Source organism: Perognathus longimembris, chromosome 9, assembly GCF_023159225.1.
Source record: "Perognathus longimembris pacificus isolate PPM17 chromosome 9, ASM2315922v1, whole genome shotgun sequence".
In the NCBI taxonomy this organism is placed as follows: Eukaryota; Metazoa; Chordata; class Mammalia; order Rodentia; family Heteromyidae; genus Perognathus; species Perognathus longimembris.
In genome coordinates this window covers 69,107,041-69,131,741 of record NC_063169.1, presented here as the reverse complement: position 1 = coordinate 69,131,741, position 24,701 = coordinate 69,107,041, and the positions used below count along the sequence as shown (strand labels likewise).

Below are 24,701 nucleotides of genomic sequence, written 5' to 3'. Positions count from 1 at the left end.
ATTTGAGGGTATATACTGACCTGGAACCTGAACCCCTCCCACCACACCCTGGAATTACAGATGTGCACCACCACACCCTCATTCTTTATCATTTAATTACACTAATTAATTTAATCGGAAAAGTGAGTATGAAATTTTGTATTATCTTTTTTATTTCTCATTTATCTGATGATTCCAAAAGCTATGGTCTTGAGATGTATTTCATTTTTATTTAAGTGCTTTCAGGCACTTACGTGTTTTTACTGAAAGGAAAATACATATTTTGGTAGTTTGCAAATGAATCGATACCAATCTAAATACAATGTTGTCTTCAACATTTACCTTGAATGTTATTTATTCTATTGACTTCAGCATCAAAACTACTTCCATAAAATTCATTTCTACTCACCGTCATACCTGACGGGGAAGCCATTTATGAACTGAATGTGATCAACAGCCCATTTCCAAGAATCGTTGCCCATTGCAGGGGCAAGACATCTGCAGGAGGCTGTATGAGATCTCATGTGGATTCAAAATGCTCTCAATTCTAACTCAATGTTTTAAGTATTGTAGGACTTATCCTATATATAAAAATGTGTGCCAATAGCATGAATGGTGGTATGGATAAATGGTAGAATATTCGTAAAATATTTGCTATGTGAGAGGTAGTGTAACATCTCTTTAATGTGGACCCTGATATGTCCAAGATGTATCCTGTAGCCAAACACAGTTGTGTAAGCCTGAAATCCCAGGATTTAGGAGGTGGAAGCAAAATTGTGAGTTTGAGAGCCGCCTAGGCAAATATCCTGCAATGCATAGCAGTCAGTAAGTTCACAAAGAGCTATGTCAGATAAGCTAAACAGAAAGGCAACATGTAATTACAAAACTAATTAATACAAAAAAGGAAGAAAGTACACGCAGTACAGAAAAAGTGATACACGGTATAAATAAAAAGCCAAGTACTTATCAAACCAATGATCTAGTTGCCTCATCAGCTAGTGAGCATCAGGCCCTGTGTTCAAATCCCCAGTACCAGTGAAAAACAGCAAAAACAAAAGCAAGACTCAGTTATATGTTACCTAGAGAAATGTGTTTAAATACAAAATCATTAAAAGTATGCAAGGTTGTAAAAGGATATACCAGGCTTGCATTCATTTTTCTAGAAATCTGGACTGCTATATTAATAACAGAGTAGTAGATTTCAGAGCAAATAATACTATAATGAAAGTAATATCATGATAAAGAACCCATTAATATGTTAATGTATTTATACACTTTTTATGATATGCTTTCAACATGAAGTGAAAACTGACAGATTTGTAAGGGAATCCATAATTAAAGATTTCAGTACATATCTCTCAATATGAAACATGCAAACAAAATATGTAAGAATGAAGAAGATTTGGATGATATTATCAATTGACTGACATGTCTAGAATAAGCTACTGAGGAACAGCTGAAACACTTTCTTTTCAAGAGCACATTGAATATTTATCGTAATAGGCTATACGGTGGGACAACCTAATTATTCAGTAGGTTAATAGATAATAAACACTGGCATGTTCATACAATGAAATGACAACTTGCAAGAAAAGCACATGAATATAGAAAAAGATTTATCGTGAAGGAAATCAGGAAAGTCATAGCTGTATTTAACAATACTACCCATCAACTGAATGTAATTGAAGTATGTAGACTACCTTAACAGACACCAGCAGAACCTATATCTACACATGCTTCTCAAGCTCACACAAAATATTTACCAAGATGAGCTATATTTATTCAAAGAAACAAATGTGCTTTTAGATCACGTGGAATTCAATTAATAACAGAAAGACAGATGGAAAAGACCTCAAGTGTTGGAAATTAAACAACAACTTATTAATAACACATAGGCCAAAGAAAATTTCTCGAGTGATTTTGAATTTGATGAACATGAAAATATAACTTGTCATTATTTGTGGGATACAGGGGAATCCATAGTATTGAACTGGATGCACCTATTATAAAAGAAGATCTAAACTCAGTCAGCTATATTTCTACTTTAGGAAAATAGAAAATCAGGATGAAATCAAATCCAAGCAGAATAAAACAAAATTTAGATCAGAAATCGATGTAATTTAACACAGGAATCAAGAGAAAAATGATCAAACTAGTTCTTTGAAAAGACTGATGAAAATCGATTAGCCTCTAGCCAGACTAATCAGAAAAGAGGGGACACAAATTATTAATATGAAAACATGAAAGCCAAGCCTGGTGGCTCCTGCCTATAACCCTAGTTACTCAGGAGGCTGAGATCCAGAGGTTTGGGATTCATTGCCAACCTGGGCAGGAAAGTTTACAGAGTTCCATCTCCAGCTAATCAACTAAAAGCAAGATTGAAGGTGTGGCTCAAGCGGCGGCACGCCATCTGCGCAAAAAGTCTGGCAAGCTCAAGGCTTTGAGTACAGAAACAAAGGATAATTGGAATTTACCAGATGTGCAATTGAGAAATCAATTAAAATATAGCCCATCCTATGAGTAGATGAAGAAGAAAAGTCACAATTATATACATAGATGAAGAAAAGTATTTGGCAAAATTTAACATCCATTTGTGATTACAAAGAAACAAACCACCTCTCAGAGTAGAGGGGCACATGGTCAAATTGATCAAGAATTTCAACAACAGCTACAGAACTGCAGGTGAGTCCATAATCAGCAACGAGGAAAAGCTAGAAATTCACCACTGTGACCAAGAATACAGCAAAAATGTCCCCTCACCACACCAGTTTAACTTCTTACCTATGGGGAAAGACAACACAAAGGAATAAGTGTAGAAAGTTAGGGGGGGGGAACCTGTGTCCATTCATAGATGATGTGATTTTATATGTGGAGAATGCAAGAGATTAACAAACACTGAAACTAATAAGCAGTTATATCAAGCTTTCAAGCCTGAAGTCTTGACGCACCACCAAGATGAATGGATTTGGAATTTAAGAACACAATTTTATTTGCATTAGCACCTCCCAAATTGAAAGCTTTGAGTCTACATCTAACCAAATGTGAACCTGATCTATGTACAGGAGGAAAATCTATGCACAACAATGACAGAAATATAAAACAACTAAATAGACATCACATTATTATGGATAGGAAGACGCAAGGTCACCAAAATGTCACTGACCAACTCAGCCTACAGATTTGGTGTAATCACAATCAAAATCCTAGCAAGTTAAACTTTCTGACTCTCAATATTGAAAAAGAGGAAGGTCAGAGGACTGACACTTCCCAACCTCAAGACGTATAAAAAACTGTAGCATTGGGGCTGGGGATATAGCCTAGCGGCAAGAGTGCCTGCCTCAGATACACGAGGCCCTAGGTTCGATTCCCCAGCACCACATATACAGAAAACGGCCAGAAGGGGCGCTGTGGCTCAAGTGGCAGAGTGCTAGCCTTGAGCGGGAAGAAGCCAGGGACAGTGCTCAGGCCCTGAGTCCAAGGCCCAGGACTGGCAAAAAAAAACACAAAACAACAACAAAAAAAACTGTAGCATTCAAAAATATGATAATGGAGGAAGAATAGGCGGGAAATAGAGTCCCCATAGTCAAATGATTTGTAATACAATGTAATAGAGATCTGGGAGTCTTCTCAGCAAATGGTAGAACAAGGAGACAACCATGTAGAACAAGGAGACAACCATGGAGAGAGGGGCAAGGCATAAATTTATATATTCTTTTCACAGCACACACACACACACACACACACACACACACACACACACACACCATCATACTCTTAAAGAACAAGACTATAAAATTCTGAACAATTGGAGAGAATCTAAATGACTTTGGACACGGCAATGGCATTGAGATAAATCATTGACAGCATAATCCACGGCTTCATTAAAATTAAACCTGTCTGAGTTAGACACGGGTAGAGAAGGCGAAATCATCAGTGGCTTCCAGGAGTTGAAGGCGGGTTGTGTGGGATCCGAAAGCCACGCATTCGTTTGTATATTCTCATTCTACATTTATCAGCTCACATACGACATACACACACTATCATGGGACGTGCAGACCTCGGGTGGGGGGTTAAGCAGAACGAGCCCCACCGTCCGGAGAGCTGCTGAGGGGAGGGGTTGCGGCCCCGCGGTCCATTCCGCTCCCGTTTACCACGAATTAAAACAGCTCCAAAAGTCTGTTGAGATGAAATACTGTTTTGAAGTATTCTTATTAACGAGCCACACCAGGACAAAAACAACTGATGTATCCAGTGACATCATTGTACCTCAAAAATATTCTAAGGGTAAAAAGCTAGATAAAAATGTAAATGTTCCATTTTCTACTAAAATCGAAAAGATTCAACAGTGATACACATAAGGCAATATGTTGGAAATGAGCTTTACAACTTGGGGGGGGGGTGGGCTGGAGGGAGGGAAAGCGAGAGAAAAACCAAGGAGGGGGTAACAGTGTTCAACAGAAATGCACTCACTCCCTTACGCGAGTAACTGTCACCCCTCTGTACACCACCTTGACATTACAATTACATCTAAAACATAAAAGAAAAGGGTGAGTGCGGGTCTCTGGGGAGGGGGAGGGGAGCCCGGGGTGGAAGGGGCCAGCTGGGCTGAGGCATCTGGATTTGGGCGATGGGATTTTATACGCATCTTAGGGTCCTCACGACAGCGCCACCGACAAGGTCCAGTGCAGCCCTGGCCACAAGTGACACCACTTGGGACACCTCCTGCGTGGGCTGCATCGCCGTCACTTTGCCTCGTTCGCACGGTTGCTGCCCGGAGCCCTCCATACTGATTTTGTCTTCCTTGTTATTGCACAGAATCAATAGCTCGCTATGGCAACGACTCTAAAAAAGGTGAAGAGTTTATAGGACACTCTTCCACGCTGTCCTGGTCTATGTATAAATCTGTGCCGGAAGTGCAGGCATCCACTCCCGTCCTTCCCAAGGCCACTGAGAATCTACCTGCGTTTCTGTTCAATGCTTTGGGGCCTTAAGAGCACAGAAGAAAATACATAGACTGGTTTTTACCCACAAAGGATTAAGAAATGGTTATGGTATTGCAAAGAAAATTGCCTAAGCACGCGTACTCAGCTCATACCACTCTTCTGCAGAAACATCAACTGGCAACATAAATCTCTTATTTCCGCAGTATGATTTCCCTGAAGAGGCCGTTTTACACTAAGGCATTTGGGGAGGGGCATGGAATATACTAGAAGTTGACCCTTTGACAGATTGTCACTGCATTTATGTATGAAGTGACGGGATTTGTCTTGCACTGCTTTTGATTCTCTTGAGATTTAACTGGAGCCCAGAAAATTCATTTAAGCATTTTCTCATTGGAAATGTGAGTAAATGTTGTTTTTATAGTACTGTGACTTCCGTACGCTGAACCAATGGTAGCTAATGAAAGACGAAGCTGTGGTTTCTCACGAGAGAGGTGCAGGAAGATCAGCTCTGAGCTCTTGCGAGACGCACGTTGCTTGCTGGGGTGACAATGATAGCTTGATTTATCTCTGGCAAGCAGACAAAGATAGACATTTGACAAAATGTGCAAGTATTTATTTCTATGCAAATATATGTGAGTTTTCACTTGTGTGGTTACAATATTGTTCCAGTTTTATCAAAGGTTATGACTTATTACGAACACATGGCTTATCAGCTATCATAGCATAAATCAAAATTTCTGAAACCATATCTAATATGTGGCCATGATAAGTTGAGACTAATAAATAGTCAGGAAATAATCAAGAATTCATGATTTTGTTACCCATAGGTTATCCAAAAACACTCTTGGTTTTGTTCACTCATTAAATCCTACTTCCCAGGAATCCTCATAAAAGAAAAGACAAAATAATATATTTAAAGGGCTATAAAAGAAGCAAATAAATGTACACTCGGTGTTGTTTTGATGTACTATATTTCCTGCATCCCCACATTACTACTGCATATAAAATATTTCTACCAGCTCTGTTGCTTTCCTAGGGTTATGAAGGTCGTCAAAGCTCATCATTTCTTGGCACCCATGTGTTTTAGGACACAGGTCTGGCCATCTATGAGCCGGCATTGGGCCATCTTTGCACAGATGGGCTTATCCATAACCAGCCAAGTAATGATATAGCCACTGAGCACCAGGTGTTGGTGATGAACATTTGGAGCCAAAAAAAATGGTGATAACACTGTCCAAGTTTACTTACATCAATTTAGCTTTGGAAATGGTATTGCCATTCATGGTACAAGTCTAAATAACTTCTGATTTTCTGAAAAGAAGCGGAATGTGTCTGAGTGGGGTGAGGTGGAGTGCACCACGGGAGAGGAAGAATAGCGGGGGCCGAGTCTCACTCAGCGTGTTCTGAATAGGCTGATTGAGCCAACTGATTGGAAAAGTATGATGAAAATAATGTCCATCATTCTTCGACCGCAGTGCCTTTGGGGACTCCAGCTAGCTGGGCAGTAATGAGTTCAGTGATTGACAGGAACGTCTGGCTATTACTGGGTTCCCAATGCAGGAAGGCACAGGCTCACTGCTCTAAAACCCGCCCGTTGTGAATTATGGCCAGTTAGGGTGAACGACTTAGATCAAGTCCCCAGCTGCCCAGGAGAGCCAGCGGCGGAACCCCAGAGCCTGGTGCTGACCACGTGTGTTCTAAGTAGAAGATCTTTATATATATCTATATGACTAAGCACGCGTACTCCCCCCCCCCGCCCCGAAACAGAGCATTGGTGTTTCCCTGGGCTTCCACCACCCTGTAGAAATCAACTTTTGCAGAAGTCACTGTCATCAATGAATACACAGGTCTAGATATGTGATGAAAATTCCTTCATCTAGTCCAGTGCACCACCAAAGAGACGGGGATGCCTCTATGGAACAGAAGACATCGTGCTGAATGGGAGAGTTGCCTGATCTCGATTTGCTGGGTAGCTCAGTGTGTGTATTTGCTCAAGAGCTCAAGTTGAAGCTCACCATTTTACGTGTACACGGGCAGAGCAGGATGTCGGGATTTACGGGTACTGTAGTTGTGAGCTGTCTGTGGATAGGAGACCGGTGTCAGGGGGTACGTACTGTGGTTGGGCTGTTTATAGTGTGACTTTCCTCTGAAGCCTGGTGATTTAGGTGTCATCTCCATGTTCATTATAAACAACTATTTCCCCCCAGCAAACTTTATAACCTAACCATAAGCAGCTCCTCCAGGCTACCACTTGATCTATGAGATCCTGGGCAAAAGACATTTTGGCAGAAGGTTGTTTTTCATACTTCTAATTTTCCCTTCAAACTATCTAATGCTCAACAGTACTGTTAACTCAGGAAACATAAAAGTATTGAAATAGTAATATATATTAAAGTAACTGTCTTACCGTTATAAAAAAAATTGAAAGATTTACTTTCTGAATATCTGTCATCCTTCATATAATTAATTAGCTGAGTATTACTTATGCCAGGTAAATATAAATTTGATAGTCAAGAGACACTATAAATTGGATAAAAGAAATTGAAGATGGTGAGCTAGTCACTTTCCATCATTTCAACAAAATACTTATTGTAGGTCCTGTGCCTTGCTTATTGAGCATTTTAATAGCTTTTGTTAGTACTAAGTATCTTTCTCTTCTATTTCTAACTGCATTTTACATTTTGTGGAAAAAACAATTGTTATTATACAGTTTACATTCAACTACTTAAATTTTTTGTTAATTATCATAACTGCTCATTAAATTTGAGTTTTTTAGGTGTACCATAATGTCATTGGGATGCAATGATAAATTTATCATTTTTAACACTAATAATATGTGTTTCCTTTCTTACACAACAATGGGGAGTGTCATTATGGTGATTATTTTTTGTTTAGTGTCTGATTATTGTAATAATTGGGACAAGGCTTTATTAAATTTTTTATAACTGTCTTTAATCGTGCTTAATGGGGTTGGTTATGAATTTGGGGAAGGCTATGAGAGGTTAAACTCAGGGCCTCATCCTTGGAGAGTAGGAATTCTGTCACTTGAGCCATGCCTTCAGCCCCTGTTTACATTGATTTTTTTTGAGGCTGGGTCTTGCTTTAGCCCAGGCCAGCCTGGGCTGTGATCCTAGTCATGTCACAAGCTGATGAGCATATACCACCGGCCACGGTAGGATACTGTGGAGACTGTAGGAGACTGTGACCAACCACTAGTTGAAATGCAGTCTTGCAAACTTCTTTTTGTTCAGGCCTCGAACCATGAGCCCCTTCTCTGCCTCCAAAGGAGCAAAAATTAGAAAACTGAGCCACATTACTGGTCTCACTGCTTAGCTTTTTCACAAGGTATTATTAGGAATCGATTCTAAATTTGATCAAGTGATGTAGATGTACAAGTAGCACGGTGGCATAGACTTTCTCAGGCTTTTTGATGCAGGAATTAAGTTGGAGAATATGGAAGGACGAGGCTGGCCTCGCTCCCACTTGATTTTCTTAGGGCAATCAGCACTGCCTGGGAAGATATCATATGTTGTTTATTGCTCTTCCATCCTAGAATAAGTATTAGGACTGTTCTGTTTGGCCCTGTACCCTTGACACCAGGAATAGTGTGCGCCAGAGGGTGTGCTCAGGGACTACCCCTTAAGTAAGCAGTCCCACGTCCAAGGCTTGCTCGTATTTTAATGCCAAGCTGGGTTTAAATTGCTATAATTTATTTTTAATTTTTCTATCATGATTCACGAGTGAATTGGCGTATCACTTCCCTTTCTGATAGCTTTATTTCTTCGTGTGACGTGCTCTACCTTACTGTATGGTTTGTATTTTGGGGGCGAGTTTAGAAGCGCTCGTACGTCACCTTGCCGCAGGTGTTGTCTGTGGGTTCTGCGATCCTTTTTCTATCCTTATGGTTTGCATATTGATATCCTCGGGCCCACGTGACGGCCCTGAGCTTGGCGCTGGTGGTCTCCATTTTGTTTCCTCTGCCTTGGTTCTTTGGCTTTCTCTTGTGAAACTCTTAACGTTTGTTCTCAAAGTACATCTTTCCTTGATTGGCCTACTTTGTTGTGTTCCTGTTGTATTTCCTTAAGAACTCCCATTAGATTAGGAATAAAGCGGTCCTCCTGACAAGGAGGGCGGACCTCTACCCAGGCACCAGGGGCATTTCCCAGCATCTGGGGGCAGGGGCCAGGCCCTGCCCTCCTGGCACCGGCGTGGGTCTGTTTGGAAGACTGTCCTCCCCAAAACTGCTCGTGGAGTACTGCTTCCTTCTCCTAATGTCACTGTCAAGTTTTATCGTGTCAGGCTTTGAGGCCAGCATGGGTAAAGGGGAGAGACACTCGGCCTAATTTCCTCACTCTTGGTTCTTTTTGGACGTCTCCACACTGGACTCAGTGTGGTCTCTCAGAGCTGAAACTACTCTTCATCTTTGTCTCTGCAGCACAGATCATGTTCCTCAAAAGAAATTTGGGGTCTAAATATAGATTGTTGTAATGACACCCACAATGACTGGAAAGCTTTGGTGTTTTTCTCATTTATCTTTTTACAAAGTTTAGATGTAGTATTAGGGCTGGCAATATGGCCTAGTGGTAGAGCACTTGCCTCGTATACATGAAGCCCTGAGTTCAATTCCCCACACCACATATATACAAAATGGCCAGAAGTGGCGCTGTGGCTCAAGTGAAAGAGTGCTAGCCTTGAGCAAAAAGAAGCCAGGGACAGTGCTCAGGCCCTGAGTCCAAGCCCAGGACTGGCCAAAACAAAACAAAACAAAAGATGTAGTATTAATCTATTTGACTCAAATTAACCAATGGAAAATAGATACAAATATGTGCATATATAAGTATAATATAAAGCCTACACTCAAACATTCGTGTATATATATGTGTGTATACATATGTATACAAACACACATGTACATGTATCTGCAACATATCTATCTCTTACCTAAAGTGAAGAGAAATATCTCTTACATAAAGAGAATGACTGAATAAGATATCAGTTCTTCCATTTGTAGTTGTTTATATAATCATGTTAAAAAAAAACTCCCATTGTAATATTTACTCTCTAGTTTATTCACTTTGGTCTTCCTGGATTTGCATAGGTAAATTTACAAATAACAGTTTATTTTCTCTTGAAAAAATAAAGTAAATATAGAGAATTTGAGAGACAGGTTGTTGAAGTTATTGCATGTGCCTGGTTTTTATCTGGAGTGCAGTGTTTATGGTTGCTTGTTCTGCCTGCAGTAAAGAAAACAAGAATAAAAAGAAGCTTTAAATTCCACTTGCCAAGGAAACAAGGACTTTTGAGGGGGAAAAAGTTTAGATTGCAAGTCTAGAGTCATTTAAAATGTTTTAAAGCTAGGGTGTTTTTGTTATTGCTCAATATTTCTCTTTGCTTGTAACTCAAAGCACATTATATTATCATTTTTGTGAGTTGTTGCCTACCAAAAGGCATGCCCAAACTGGACATTCAGAAGTCATAGTTCCATATTACTCCACCACTGGCTGAGAGAGAGAAAAGTGACGCCATCCCTCGCTACCCTGTGGCTGGGGGAAGTGATGTCATCACTCACCGACACGTGGTCCAGGGAGGGGGGGGGGACCTGGTTTCCATAGCAACTGCACAGCGCATCCCATCACCAGCACTGAAAGCTCAGAGGAAGGCGCATACCGAGGGAAGGAACGGAGCTGAGCGCACTGCCAATGCGCAGGCGCAGGGCCATCTGTGGTGTGGATTTCTTGGAAACCCAGCTTGAAGCGGGATGGGAGAACCGGGGGGGAGTGTGCACCTCACCCCGGGAGGCCATGGGGCCAGGAGTCCAAGACAAGAAGAGCAGAGCGCCTCTCCTGAGAACCAGAGTCAGGGCCCATGGCTGGCCTGGGGAGGGGAAGGGGGAAGGGCGAGGCCGGAAGCCTTTCAAGGCTTTGTTCAGGACGAGCATCCCTGGCCTGGAAAATAAGTAACTGGAAGGACAATATGATCAAACACCTCTTTAGTGTTATTTGCCATTGTTGCCGAGAATATGGGGTGTTTTCTTTTTGGCACATTCAGAAATTAATACAAAGTAACTGCCAACTTGTAGAGACATGTAGGAAAATGCTCAGAACATAACAACTCGTCTAGGGGTGGTGAGTCATAGTAAAATTTCAAACCTAGGACCTGTGTTCTTGGTTCTTGTAAGCGATTATTAGATCATAGATATGTGTTTACATGCCCTCTCTGGAGGGCAAATCCTGTAACAGAATGGAATCAGTGATGGGAGATTACAAAAAGAAATAATGTGTTTTAAAAACAAAATATTTTACCATCTTACTTTATTTATTGGAGACCAGGCTGGAAAGCTGTGCTTGGACATGAAGCTAGCAAATGCTTTGGATGCTGTTGTGTTCTTCAAGCTAGATATTATCTTTTTGTAGTCTGGCTAGGCTCCAACGCTGGAAGCAGAGATATGCTCAATTTATCTGCAAAACAGGCACCACCATGTAAGTAACTGTCGTCATGCTGAGGTACACTGAAGCCTTTTCGGGATAGGAATGGAAATCCAGGAGAGCTGGAACCGCACGGTAAATCAGCTGATCACCAGTTCCTGAGGAAGGAAAAGGCCGCCGGCACCGCAGGTGCTGGAGATCCACGCTCTCCTGGAATGCCCCGTAATTCTAGGTGTGTTCGCTTCCTCCCACTAGACAAAAGCAGGAGAGGACTCCCTCACAAGGAGAAAGGACTTGTTTTGTCTCCTGGTTCAGAGGTTCTGGTCCTTGTCTGAGCAGACAACGCGGGCCAGAAGAAAACCTGCTCAGCTCAGCTCCAAAGCGCCAGCGAGGAAAAGAGAGGAGGCGAGCCCCACGTCCCCCGTGAGGCCGCCTCCCGCCAGACCCCACCCCAAAGTTCTGCCAGCTCCCAGTACTGTCTGTCAAGTCTAACATGTGAGCCTTTGGGGGTCACCCAACATCCCAGTGCCCCCCACGCCAAAGTTACCAACTCAAGGTGTTTCTTCGCGTCTGTTTCTGCAATGGCTTCCCCTTCCTTCCGCCTGGTGAACCTTCACTGAGGGCATCGGTGCCTTCTAGAGCAGTCACCATCCCCCACCCGGGCCCAGGGGCACTGGCCCCCCTCCCGCCCCCCCTCCCCGCTCCCTTGGTGTCCAGCATCTAGGCGTACCTGAGCAATTACCTAGAGCACCTAGGAGGACTTCCACTTTGTCTGAACAAAGCCAACTCTATAAAGTCATCTACTCATGCACTTTATAAAGGCCAACAATGGCCCCAAACTATGTACACTACCCTTGTGACATCACTTTAAACATCTTTATTAGTCCCCACTTTATTCTCTGAGTAAAAGATACTGAATTATAGGCTACTGACATTTCACCTTCAATAAACTTCAGGTCAAGGAAACTCTAGCACTTAGAATACCAATGCAGAAGGGAAAGATGAGGGTTTTTGTGTTAGCTTTGTCTTGAAATTGGACTTCCTAGAGGAATGAATCTGAGAACATTTCATAGTATTTGGCATTAAGGGTAACCATAGCAAGTATACGTGGAATTTGGTTATATACAGATTCCAACTATACTGAGCCTTTTCATTTGGACCAAACATAAGTGATATTGGTAACCAAAATAAGTGCTACATATGGTATCCTGAAGGTCACCCTGCTATTTAGTGGAAATTTTAGACAATTTATATTTCAGAACCATAATCATTTATTTATTGCTCTAGAGGCCATGAAGCATTTTGAATTTAGAAAGTTTTACATTTTAACAAGATTATGTAATTGGTATGTTTTAACTCTGAAGCGTTCCCAGGGGTGTCTACACTCTCATTTTTTTTAATGAGAAATTTGGGATGAAAAGTATGAATGTTCACACTAAGTGGAATTTGCATAGGCATAAAAATGTCATGCTAGTTCTTTTCAGGTTTTACCATAAGTAAACTTCAGTGCTATTTGGAGTAGGGGTGGGAAACCCTTCGTATTCCAAATCTCTTGGATTATGGAATTTTTCAAGAGCTTCTATTATGTGCTGAGCATGGGCTGAGTGAATAGACCTGCCTTGCACCTTTAGATTTTCTTGGTAATAAAATTGAAATTTAAAGCACCATGGGAAACACAATAATAATAATAATAATAATAGCACCGGCACGGAGAGGCAGGAACGAAGCCACGTCCACGGCGTGGACTGGCGTCTGGCGAAGGGAACGGCTTTGCTTAGAGTCTGTGTGCCAGCAGGCGGGTGGGGGTGCCCGCACAGGAGTGGGGGCGAGTCCACGCAGGCGTGCCCGTGGGGGCGTGCACGCAGGCGTGCACACGGGGAGAGCACGCGCCTGTGTCCTTGCTGGGAAGCTCGGAAGCCAGTCAGCGGCTGACGCCCCTTCTCGGGGTGACTGAGCAGCGTTCCTTTTTTGGTAGGAGCAAATGGATTTTCTTCTTTTCAGATAAGCCCTGCACGTCCTCGAGAGGCTCGGCCACCTCCCGTGAAGAGCGAGCAGGCTTACTATTGAGCAGGATAACAAACGCCTTCGCGTTTTAAGTTGGTTAAACTAGGTATAACCTAATCTTGAAACTGGCTCTGCTAAATTAGCAAAGTGTGCGCAAAGTGTGCGCGTGTTAACCCAGCAAGTTGTCGTTCTGCTCGGTGACTCCCAGGGTTGACCCCGGGGTCGGAACTGCTCGGTGACTCCCAGGGTTTGACCCCCGGGGTCGGCTGCTCTGCAGGGTGCGGCGTCGGCAGAGGAGCTGCACGGTGCCCGGTGCTGCGGCTTCGCGCGTGGCATGCGGCGGGGAAGATGCTGTCGTGGTGCTTCAAGTAACACATTTTAACGTGGATAACATTAAAACTTTACTATTCACACGAATGCTAGAACTTCCTAATGGAAAATAAGAATAGAAACAGAGTTGAGGTTGTAGCTCAGTGGTAGAGAATTTGCTGAACATGCCTGTGGCCCTGGGTTCCATCTCAGCACAGGTAGGTAGGTAAACAGACAGACAGACAGACAGATGCAGGCAGGCAAAAAGACAGACAGATAATAGGTATAGATACATGCATGATAGATACGTACATGATAAATGATAGTTATGTACATACATGACAGATAGACAGACAGACAGCTCTAGGAGTTGGGTGTTTACACAGCAGTCTGCATCTCGGCAGCTGAGGCGGAGTCCAGGCGGGAAGGAGCGGTGACACGTTTGCCGCTCTGGTGTAAGAACAGGTGTCCAGGTCAGTGGGAGACTTCCAGTTGATTTCAGTGACGGCTGTCCGTCTCAGCCTGGTGACCGTGATGGCCTCTCTGCCCTATCTCCTGAGCTCAGTGCTCACTTATCTCGTGGACAATGACCATGCCTTGTCTCCCCAGTTAAACTCACCGGGAATTTTGAGTGCATAATCTTTGGACAAGTGTCCTTGAGTTTAACGTCAATGCACAGATACGGTAGATAGTCTGTGTCTTTGATGTCGTTCACAGGGCAAGGTCACGGTGCTTCCTTTGCTTTGTGGAGGCTAATTGGACTGCTGGAGTGACAGGTGAGGATTCTGAGCGTCCCTGGACTGGAGAGCTGGCTTTCTCTCTGGAGAGCTGAACGTCCCCTCCAGCGCTGCTCCCTGGTGCTGTCCACTGGAATGGAGCGGTGCCTCTAGGCAGCCTGGCCCTGGGTCCTCGCTGCGCCCTTTCTACCTGAGGTGTTTCCTGAACCGTTTGTGCGTCCAGGAGTTCCCAGAGGCCTCGGCTCTCTGCTGGACTTGTGTGGACTTTAGCGGGAGGGTACCCTGTTTGGCTTCCTTGTTGTTGTGGTGTTTTGTTTTGTTTTCTTAAACCCGAACAATGGAGAGGAAACCGCAGAAGCTGACCGTGCAGACAGTTGCTTCCGTGGCGTCCTGCATCAGCCTGTGAGGCGAAGCCCTGTGAGCAGGCTGTCCCAGGAAAGCCCGTCTCAGAATTCCTGAACAAACCTTCTCCTGGCTGCTTGAGCATTTGGCCCTATTGTTTGTTTCTCAGCGCAGACAGGCAGTGGCAACAAAGGCTTGGGAAGTCCCTCTGTGTGGAGACGAGGAGGAAGGACTGGATCGCTTTGCCAAGCTTGCTCTAAGCCAAGACATTCGTACTACAGAAGTGAGACCGTCCATGATATCTGTTTTGGCTCATCTCAGGAAGGAGGCACTAACTGCCTTTGGTTCTGGACCATCTTTTCAAGGAAGAGCTAATGCCTTCGGAAGACAGAGATACTGCCTCTAGAATGGGGGGGCAGAGTTGCTTCTTACCCGGTGTGACAGTGTGGGAGGCCGCCTTAGGACGTTCAGGGCTCCGTCAGTCCAGCTCGTCAGCGGTGCATCTCCCGCTTCTGTGTTCCCGGAGTGTCGGAGCGCCTCTGCCTCTGCCTGTGCCGGATTGTACGGCACTTCATCTCGGACCCGGAGTCTCTCATCCTCTGTGTGGCTTCAGCTTGCAAGCTGGGAAAACCGCAGACCTTACATAGTCCTTGGCAGGTACTCCTCAAACCGAAGACAAAGCCTTTCACGAGTGGGTGCCTCTGGCTCACGCCTGTCATCCCTGCTAAACAGGAGGCTGGGATCGGAAGGACCAAGATTCCAGGTCAACCAGGGCAGAGAAGCCCACGAGATTCCATCGCAGTGGAAGAGGCTGAGGCCCACGATCCCAGCCCAGCTCTGCTGGGAAGCCAGAAATGAAATAAGTGAGCTGCACCCAGATGCACACCCATGTAGGAAGCAAGACCTTATCTCAGAAACGACTGGATGGGATTCAATGGCAGAGCAAAGACAAGGCCCTGAGTTCAAACCCAAGTAACACACACACACACATCAGGAAAGAAAAGCCTTCTATAAAACTTTGTGAAGATAGCCTTAATGTTCACCAGCGATCAGATATTTTAGTATAGTTAACATTTTGTATGTTAGTTTAATTCTACCATGTGAATTGCTAGAATTTTCTTACACCACTATAAACATCCATCCCCAATGAAAAAGATTTTGGCTCTTACCTGGCTGAACTTTGTCCAGTGTTGAACAATTCATGACTTGTTAGCCGAACATCTACCAGTAGTTTTCTCCTAGTTAAGAAAAATATAACTACTTCCCATCTCCTGCTATATCTGCATGTGAAATCCTTTCGCAGTGGGCCTGCTAGCTCAGCAGTTTGGGGGGGGGAATGACTTTTTGTTTTGAATGAGACCCTTTCCCATGTCTGCGGAAAGCAATTTTCGCTCAATATGTTTCCTGAGAGTCAGTCACATCCTCCAGACGTTTTGTTTGGGTGGTTAGGAATTATCTTAAATCGTCTCAGTATCCTTCCGTCGGCCCTCAAAGGATTTGTAGCATTTCAAAGGTTGATTGAAAAAGCTGGTGTTTCATGTTCAGAAAAACAATCGGCCCAAGCCCCAAACCAGGCAGCAAGCACTGCGGCTTCCGAGGCTCCGAGGCTCCAGGAGCAAGGCCCTGGGCCTAGGGGCAGGGCGCCCCGGGGGCACCCTGGTCCCAGGCACCCTGGCCCCGCCGGTGTGCGTTCCGCAGGCCTCGGCGCCCAGGTGCAGGGTGGAGGGGGCAGCGGCCCTGGGTGCGCCTGCCCTGGGGTCCCCTGCTAACCGGCCGCAGGTGCGCAGGTCTGGCAGAGAAGGCCCGGGCTGGTCCTGTCGGCGGGGAGAGAGCAAACCGAGTGGGAGAGGGAGCAGGGGTGGCGTTTGTCAAATAGTCTATTTTCACATTTTAGAAGCTGGAAGCGCAGGTCCCGGCCATCGCAGGGGACCCTGCGGAGATGTCACAGGCAGGAGAAGAAGGTTCACGAGGAGGGTTATTCGTGGGGCCATAGTTCCCACGGGAGAGGGCGCTACATGGCGTCTGCACCTTATCCAGGTGGCAGCTTCTCTCTGGGGTACAGGGGAAGTAGGTGGGTGGTGAGTAGGAGCGGCTCATTAGGTATGGGTGGATCTGGGGGCGAGTGGGAGGAGCTGAGGACCTGAGGCGGGGGAAATGCGAACAGAAGCCATTTCTAGCGCTGCCCTATGCGCGCCATGCTTGGGGTGCAAACCCGAATAAGCCACGCGGCGGGTTCCCGTGGCCGCGGTGGCTCCCGGCAGAATCCGTCTTGCCCCGCGTCGGGTAGGTAGTTTCATCAGGCCTGTGTGTGCTCCGCGTGTCTTCTCATCTCTAGTGGCTTGCACACTCTAAAGCCAAGCGTGACACGTGTGACAGAGACCCGAGGGCCACGGAGCTGGAAATGGTGAATATTTCTGTCTCTGGAGCTCTCCATAAATGTGGGGTGACCCTGGGCCTGGGGCCCGGAGGGAAAACCCTCTCTAGGTCGGGGTAGATACGGAAAGGGGAGCAAGCACGGCACTGGGTTTAGAGTCACAGTTGCAGGGTGTTCACCACAGCAGGAAATGGGGCTCTGCGGTCCACTGTGGTGGGATGGAGAGAGAGTTGTGAGCAGGAAGCGGAGCAGGGACCACTGTGCAACTGGAGGAAGGGCCTGGCAACACGGCAGAGCGTTGAGAAAAGGGGGCATTGAAGGACGCGGACGGCATGGTTATCCCTGCTAACCACATGGTGATTGGAAGAACGTGGCCTGCAGTGAAGCTGAAGGAAGCGTGCCGGCCCTGGGGCGGGGGGGCAGGTGCAGTGCGGGTGGCAGCCCGGCCTCTGGCCGCGGCAGCGCGGGCTCTCCGTGCCTGCTCCCGGGCCCCCTGCACCGCCGGGGCGCCTGTTCTGGATTCCACTCGGGGTACCTGCCGACCCACTCGCTGCAGACAAAGGCATTCTTTCCCGCAAAGGACTTGTGCTGAGCTTGTCCTAAGTCACGGCCTCGTGACGCATTGCCTCTCTTGCCCAAAGAGGCCCTTGCCCGCCACAGGTGTTTGCAGAGAGGGAAACAGCCATGGTTTGTCTGTCTCTTGCTTTCAGGAATTTTTCTTTAAATGTGGAGCCCACCCGACCTCCGACACGGACACATCAGTGGCTCTGAACCTGATCACCACCAACAGCCGGGACATCAGCTGCATCACCTGCACGGACGTCAGGTAAGGCTGGGAACCAGGGGTTCCCCCCCACACACACCTTTACGGTGGCCTCTCCTTCCTGCTCCCATGCTACTCACCCATCCAGGTAAGTGTTAATGTGGTCACCTGGCTCAGGGCTGGAATAACAGCACATGGACACGCTTTGTGCTGCACTGTATGGCCCGTACATTGTATTTTAGAGAGAAATGTCTCGTTCGTGCTTTTGCCTGCGCTCATGCTGACAGCTCACGTACGCGCACGCACCCAACGTGGAAACATGTAGCTAAAGACAGAATGTGGAGATGCACCCCACAAGTAGATGAGGGGCGGGGCTGGAGACAACGAGCCCCAGAAGGAACAGCTGGAGGCCAAATTCCTCATGCTCTCCAGCTGCACAGAGGAAAAGCAATTAGCTTTCATTCATGTTCCAGGAGGTTGATGAGGAGGCCTCGAATGCAATTGGTCCTGATTTGGGCAAGGGAATTGTAGTAAAATGCCAAAATGGATTACTGAATAAAGGCAAATGACGTTTTGTTTCATACCTGTAAGCGAATCAGCCCTCATCATTGTTGGTCTGGGCAGCCCTTGAAACGTTACTTTATGATCTCATGATTAGCGTCTATTAATGCTCATATCATGGCATTTCTTTTCTTTAATAACTTTGCGTTTCAATGTTGATGAAAAGAAGCCTAACAGCCTTAACAACATCTGTTGGCCAGACTGGTTTCTAGACAGGAACGGGGATGGCTAGTTTTCTCCGTGGGCTGTGCCGAGCCCGGCTCTGGCAGAAGCCCGACTGCTTTGCCCACACCCCGCCTGCTTTCCTCCCCTCCTGGCAGCAACAGCTAACTAAATCCACCTTCAGATGTCAGAGGAGAAAAGCACAGCATTTGCTGTGAGTCAGAGTGCAGCCTTCCAGCCAGCATTTACATATATATGCTCCTTTAAGAGCAGTAAAGATGACGTGAAAGGACGCGGAGAGCGTGGTGTGGAGCCAAGCCCCTGCTCTGCAAGCCACTTCCACGCCCATAACCGGCCGTGGGATCGGAAAGAAACGGTCCATCTCCCTATGCACAGGCCATGATGGATGAAAAAATAACATCACAATAAAATGCTGCCATTATTACTTTGGGGGTGATTTCATAAACAGAAATTACTCTATTTTGTTAAACTTCAGGTGGTTTTTATAGAACCAGTCACTCGATGGAATAAAATCCCTTCTTGTTCGGACCAGGGGAATGCCCTTTATGTGGGAACAGAGAATAGGACTCTGTCCTACTTGGATGGAATTGTGTAAGGATGTCACGCTTACGCAAGAGGATACTCCAGTGGGATGTGTGGCAGGTTGATAAACATCGTGGGTTGGTTTGGTGGTGTTTTTTTTTATAGTTGTAGAGCCAGAGTGAAGGACCAGAGTAACTCCATATTGTACTAAGACCCCATTCTGTACCTGACTGACCTTACTGTAAGCCCTAAAGACCATAAAACGCCCTGGGACAGAGAGTTCTCAGAAAAACCATAAACACCCATAAGAGTGACCAACAGAGAAGAAAAACAAGTTTTGGAGTTAGTCCAAAACTCCCCCACCCAGGTGTGGTTTCCAGTATCTAAAACCCTGCAGCTGTGCACTATCCCCCTTGCTACACCCCTATGGCTTAACCAATCAATTGTAATTTGATCTGACCAATGACCCTTTCCAGATTCCTTCCCGCCACCAAATGCGCCAAACAAGCTTTAGAATTATTTCATAATTTTCCCGCGGTGTGTGTTGATTTGTTAAAAGATGCTATGATGTATGCTGAGTCCCTGCCTACCCCAAAGAATGTATGAAACAGCTGGGAGCCCGAGGCTCAGGGCCTCTTAGCGTCACCATTGCTGAATGTGCAGAGGACCGAGCTAGCCCGAAATAAACGCCCTTTTTGCTGCTTGCATTGGTCTTGGTCTCTGGAGGTCTTTCAGGGGATCCGAACTCGAGCATTTCATAGTATCTTAATATTACTTATGTTGTATGTATAGTTTCACGTCCACATTGTTACATTAAACAGGGTAAGTTTTCTCTGCTATGAAATATTCCATGTAAATATTTTTAAGTGTCCTAAGACAATTAAAGAATACCTAAGATACTTAAGAACCCTAAGATTCTACCCTTTGGGAATGCCCTGTTTCTCTATTGCTGATCATTTAGGCTACTTCCAGTTTTTAGAAATTGAGTAAGAGTGAAATCCACACTCTTTTATACTAATAGAGATGTGCAAAGTGTGTGGTGATGGTCATATTGACTCTAAAGTCATGGTGATAGATGTTTTTCAGGTTCTCAACGTGTATTACCAAATTTCTTTCCAGATACACTGTAGATTGTGATTTCCCATGTCTGAGAGGGCTTCTTTTTGAATCTTATCCAGTACTGAGTGTATCTATAGTTTTAATAGATAAAAGGAAAATTGATGAAAGGAAAATCTCATTACAAATATTTGGTTGTTATTATCAAACATTTCCCATTTGTCTATTTGTGTAACATTGTTGCTGTTCTTTTTTGTTGTGAGAGAATTTTGTGAAACCTCCATTCAACATCCTTAGGAAGAATACACAAAGTAGATCTGGTCTTAACGATTACTTTCTTAGTCACAAGTTATCAGTATCAGTATTAGTATCAGTGTGTCATTTATAAGTGTAAGGTTTACTGGTTTTGAATTTGTATTTCAATGTCTTCCTTTAGTCTTCACTTTAAAAATCCATATCTTCCTAGAGGTAAAGGTTGAAAAGATCTCTTAAAATCTATTTATATATTATGGTTGTTTATTTATTTTGTATGTGGATTAATGGTATGTCACGAATCAGGCATTTGATATCTTTTTTTTTTTTTTTTTTGGCCAGTCCTGGGCCTTGGACTCAGGGCCTGAGCACTGTCCCTGGCTTCTTCCCGCTCAAGGCTAGCACTCTGCCACTTGAGCCCCAGCGCCGCTTCTGGCCGTTTTCTGTATATGTGGTGCTGGGGAATCAAACCTAGGGCCTCGTGTATCTGAGGCAGGCACTCTTGCCCACTAGGCTATATCCCCAGCCCGGCATTTGATATCTTGATCTATGTAATAGGTTTGCCTCTACGTATCTTTTCAATGTACATCTTATTGAGCTAGTACAGGATTGTACTTACTTGGGCCTTCCTGGCATATGTTTTGCTTTGACGCTTGCTGTCTCCCTCATTTACATTTTAATAAGGACTCTACTAGCCCACATGCCCCTTGGAAGACAGAACTTCCTGAGGGTTTATGGGGCCCTGCAGGCTTGTGGGGGATCCAGCTTGTCCCCTCTGTGTAACTACAGTGGTGGCTGGACTTGTTCTCTGACTACTCAGTGCTACTGGTGGGTAGGTTGAGGATTGGAAATGCAATGAGATAAACAAAAGGAAGGCACCTGATGGAGGCCTGGGAAGGGCAGGAAGGGCCGGGAAACAGCTGCATTTTTAGCATTTCCGGACCAGACCATCCCTGGCAAGCTCTGATGGACTCAGGACCACAGTGGAGCCCCGTGTCTGTGGGCAGAGCCCAAAGGTCGCTTGTATTCTCTCCCTGACCGGTCAGTGTGGATCTGACTCACTCTGTACCTGTGCTCCCCAAGGAACAATAGTATTTCTGCTCCTTGAGTATCACGCAAACTTATTCTTGGAAAATAAGTTAATGTGAACCTTATAAACATACAAAATAAGAACATCAATACCCTCATAGCAGTTGGCAAAAAAAAAAATCAGAACACAGTGAAAAACAAAATACCATCCCTGTACCTCCCCTGTGCTGCTCATAAGACTGGCTGCCTGCTCAGCACCCTGGCCGCTTTTCTTATTCCTCCATTTGCAGAGCAGAAGGAAAACGAAGAACAACCATGATGCCGGGTCAAAGTATGTTTCCAAACACAGTTTCCAACAGGGCATTAAATCTCAGCCATGTTACTACCTTGTAACTCCTCTCAATAATTCCAATAGAGACTTAGGCTTTTAATGTTATTGTTGTTTGTGATAAATGGTCTTATAATTTTCTCCTCTTGAAATTCATCTTTAAAAATTCGTTCTGCTTATTGAAGCCATGCTGGCACAGATTGCAGACTTAAAAGATTTGCTTGAGCCTGGAGATTAGCAAAGATTTATCTTGCCGTCCATTGCAGTCGCTCCTCTGACGTGAGGGAGAGTGATTAGCCTATCATTTGACAGTACTCCATGTGTGCTCATCTGTCCTCTCCACAAAGGAGGACTCCACCCAGGGGGTCTTTGCTCCCTTCCCTTTGGATGCATGTGTTACGTCTTAAGCTCCTTTTGTCAGTTCACATTTTAATTTGGGCTCTACTGTAGTTGACACGTCTTTGGGATTCAAAAATCAGTTCTTTATCAAATTTCCGAGACCCTAACAGTGAAATCATTAGCAACTTAATTTTTTATTAACATTTGGGGTCAAATGGGACCTGATACTTTTATTTAGGAGCGACTCAGATCAGGCAAAACTGACTGCCCCCTTTATCATGGGTCTTCTCGCCAAGTGACTGTTTGTGGAATGAAAACTTGTTGAGTAATGTTTGTGTTTCCAGTGCTGGGGTCCTTGAGCTGCACATCTGTCTTGTTAGGTGCCAGCCCTGTGCATATTCCCACGGGGACAAAGAACAGCTTCATGTAAGTGTGGGGCACGTCCATGGTGCCTAGTGTTGAGGAGAACACACTTAAGTGGTGTGATTTCACTGATGAGGAATCCCACGCCCACCTCCCAGGAAACGGTGCATTGCAGAGGAGAACGGGGCAGCACAACTTCTTGAGATGAAAGGAGAAACTTCAAAGAGCTGTCTGCTAGTCTGAAGCAGACTACTTCACACTCCCCCCCCCACCCACCGTGGGAGTGAGTTCTGTCACTTCTTCCGTGAGTGATACTCTCCAGAGAGTGTGGTACACCACCCCCCCATCTTATCCGATGAAAAGCTGCGATAACGCCTTCTACGTCCCATCCTCAGTCCAAATGTTCCATTAAAATAGAGTCGCCTTTCCTCCCCTGAGATGCAGATGCAGCCTAGAGACCTGAAATCTTTCTATTGCCGTCCCTTAAAATAATTTGGACTTCTACCTCACAGATGAAGAACTTGAGATTAAAACATTTTAAAAAAATTACATCTGCTCTTGCCACACAGAGGCTGTTGAGCCAGTGTATGCGGGCCTGGCCCAGCTCCACCCTGCACAGTGAGAGGCAAGGCTAGCTGCAAGGCTGGAAGGTAGACTTACATGTGGACAGGAAAGCAGTGGCACGGTTGAAGTGGAACACAGAGACAGGAAAGAGCCAGACTCACTATCCGCCTCCCTCCACCTTCCCCCAAACAGCAGAGAAAACCCGAGCTGTGCCTGCGGAGTGTGCTCGGTGAGACCGCAGGGCAAGGCTGGAGAAAGCCGCTTCCCCAGCAAGCAAGGCAGGAGCGCCCAAGACATTTAAATACATGTTGGCTACCAAATTAAAGTAAAACGGTGCATTGAATGAAGTTCACCAAACAGAAAATTCTTTTCCTCCTTGTTAAAAAAAAACAATCCCGTCTGCATTTCATGCAGTCTTCCAGAAGGCACTTAGATAAAATAATAAGATGGTCAGCAAACAAAGCAGAGTTAGGACGAGCTGTTAGGAATCAGGGGAAAGTCCAACCAGCCTAAGCCTTGCAGTGTAGATTACCAAGACACTTTGCTTGGGGCCAGGTACTTATGAAAATATAGACGAGCCCCGCCGATCTCCGCGTGAGTGCCCGTGTCCTCGGGTCCAGGGATGTCGCGGTGCTTGCGCATGAATTTCACACGCCCTACCTTCCCATTCGCGGTCACTGTGGGGGCTCAGCAAATCCTCCCAGACCAATCTTCTCTCCGTTGAGGTCAACCTTGCACATTGCGACCGGCGGGGTGTTAAGTAGTTCCTGTTCTGTGGGGGAGGTTGAGAACAGGCAGCTGCTTCTTGAAGCACCACGTGATCCTTGCTCCGGATTTGCCGACAGTTACACTCTCTTCTGAAGGGCCATTTTCATCAGAAAGACACGCCCTCATCATCTTTAAATAAGTGACTTCTTAAATGATTTCATGGCTTGTATATTTATTTTAAGTGGTAGGGTTTTTTTTTTTTTGTAATCAGCAACTGTCTATAAACTGTGAGGAAAAGAGGTAACCATTGCAAAAAAAAAAGTTGGTGCCAATTCATGTCTTTATATAAATGTTTTTAACTGCTAGGGCATTTTTTGATGATTAGCAATGATAGAATCTACCGTGAGTCCTATAAACATCCCGTTTAGCAAAGCTATTGTTTCTCATGACATTTAGAAGTCAGTATTTGCAGATGTGTTCTTTGTGGGTTCCCAGCTTGTAGAGCTATTTGCAACAAAATAAGCAATCCTCTAAAACCCTTGGAGTGCTAAAGTTTTTACTGAAGCATGACACAGTGTGTGTTGATTTTTATCCTTGTTAATTGTATAGATTCCGTGTCCCATGTCTTATGTGTCCTAGCAGTGGAATCCCAAGAGTTTCCAGCTGCGCTGACAGTTTCTATGTAGTGACAGAAGAGCCTTTACACAACAATACACCACAGATGTGCCTGCACCCTCCCTCATCTGAATCATGGACAGAGCCTCTGTGGCCTTCAGTACCCCCCCCACCCCGGGACGGTCTCGGGAAACACAGGCAAGGGCAGCAAAGTCCATGTGACTTAAATCCATGTAACCTCCAGGAAGGCAGAAGTGGAGCTGGAGCTCAAGTAGTTAAGTGCTAACCTTGAGCCAAAAAGCAAA

General features: G+C 45.2%; 1 protein-coding gene across 1 annotated transcript in view; it reads left to right on the top strand.

The window, feature by feature from the left end:
* Nucleotides 1–24,701, top strand: part of Prkn (parkin RBR E3 ubiquitin protein ligase) — an 884,626-nt gene that overhangs the window by 484,192 nt on the left and 375,733 nt on the right. The window contains exon 7 of the mRNA XM_048354412.1: nt 17,824–17,939. Coding sequence (XP_048210369.1) covers nt 17,824–17,939 — 116 coding nt within the window. The remainder of the gene's footprint in view (nt 1–17,823; nt 17,940–24,701) is intronic.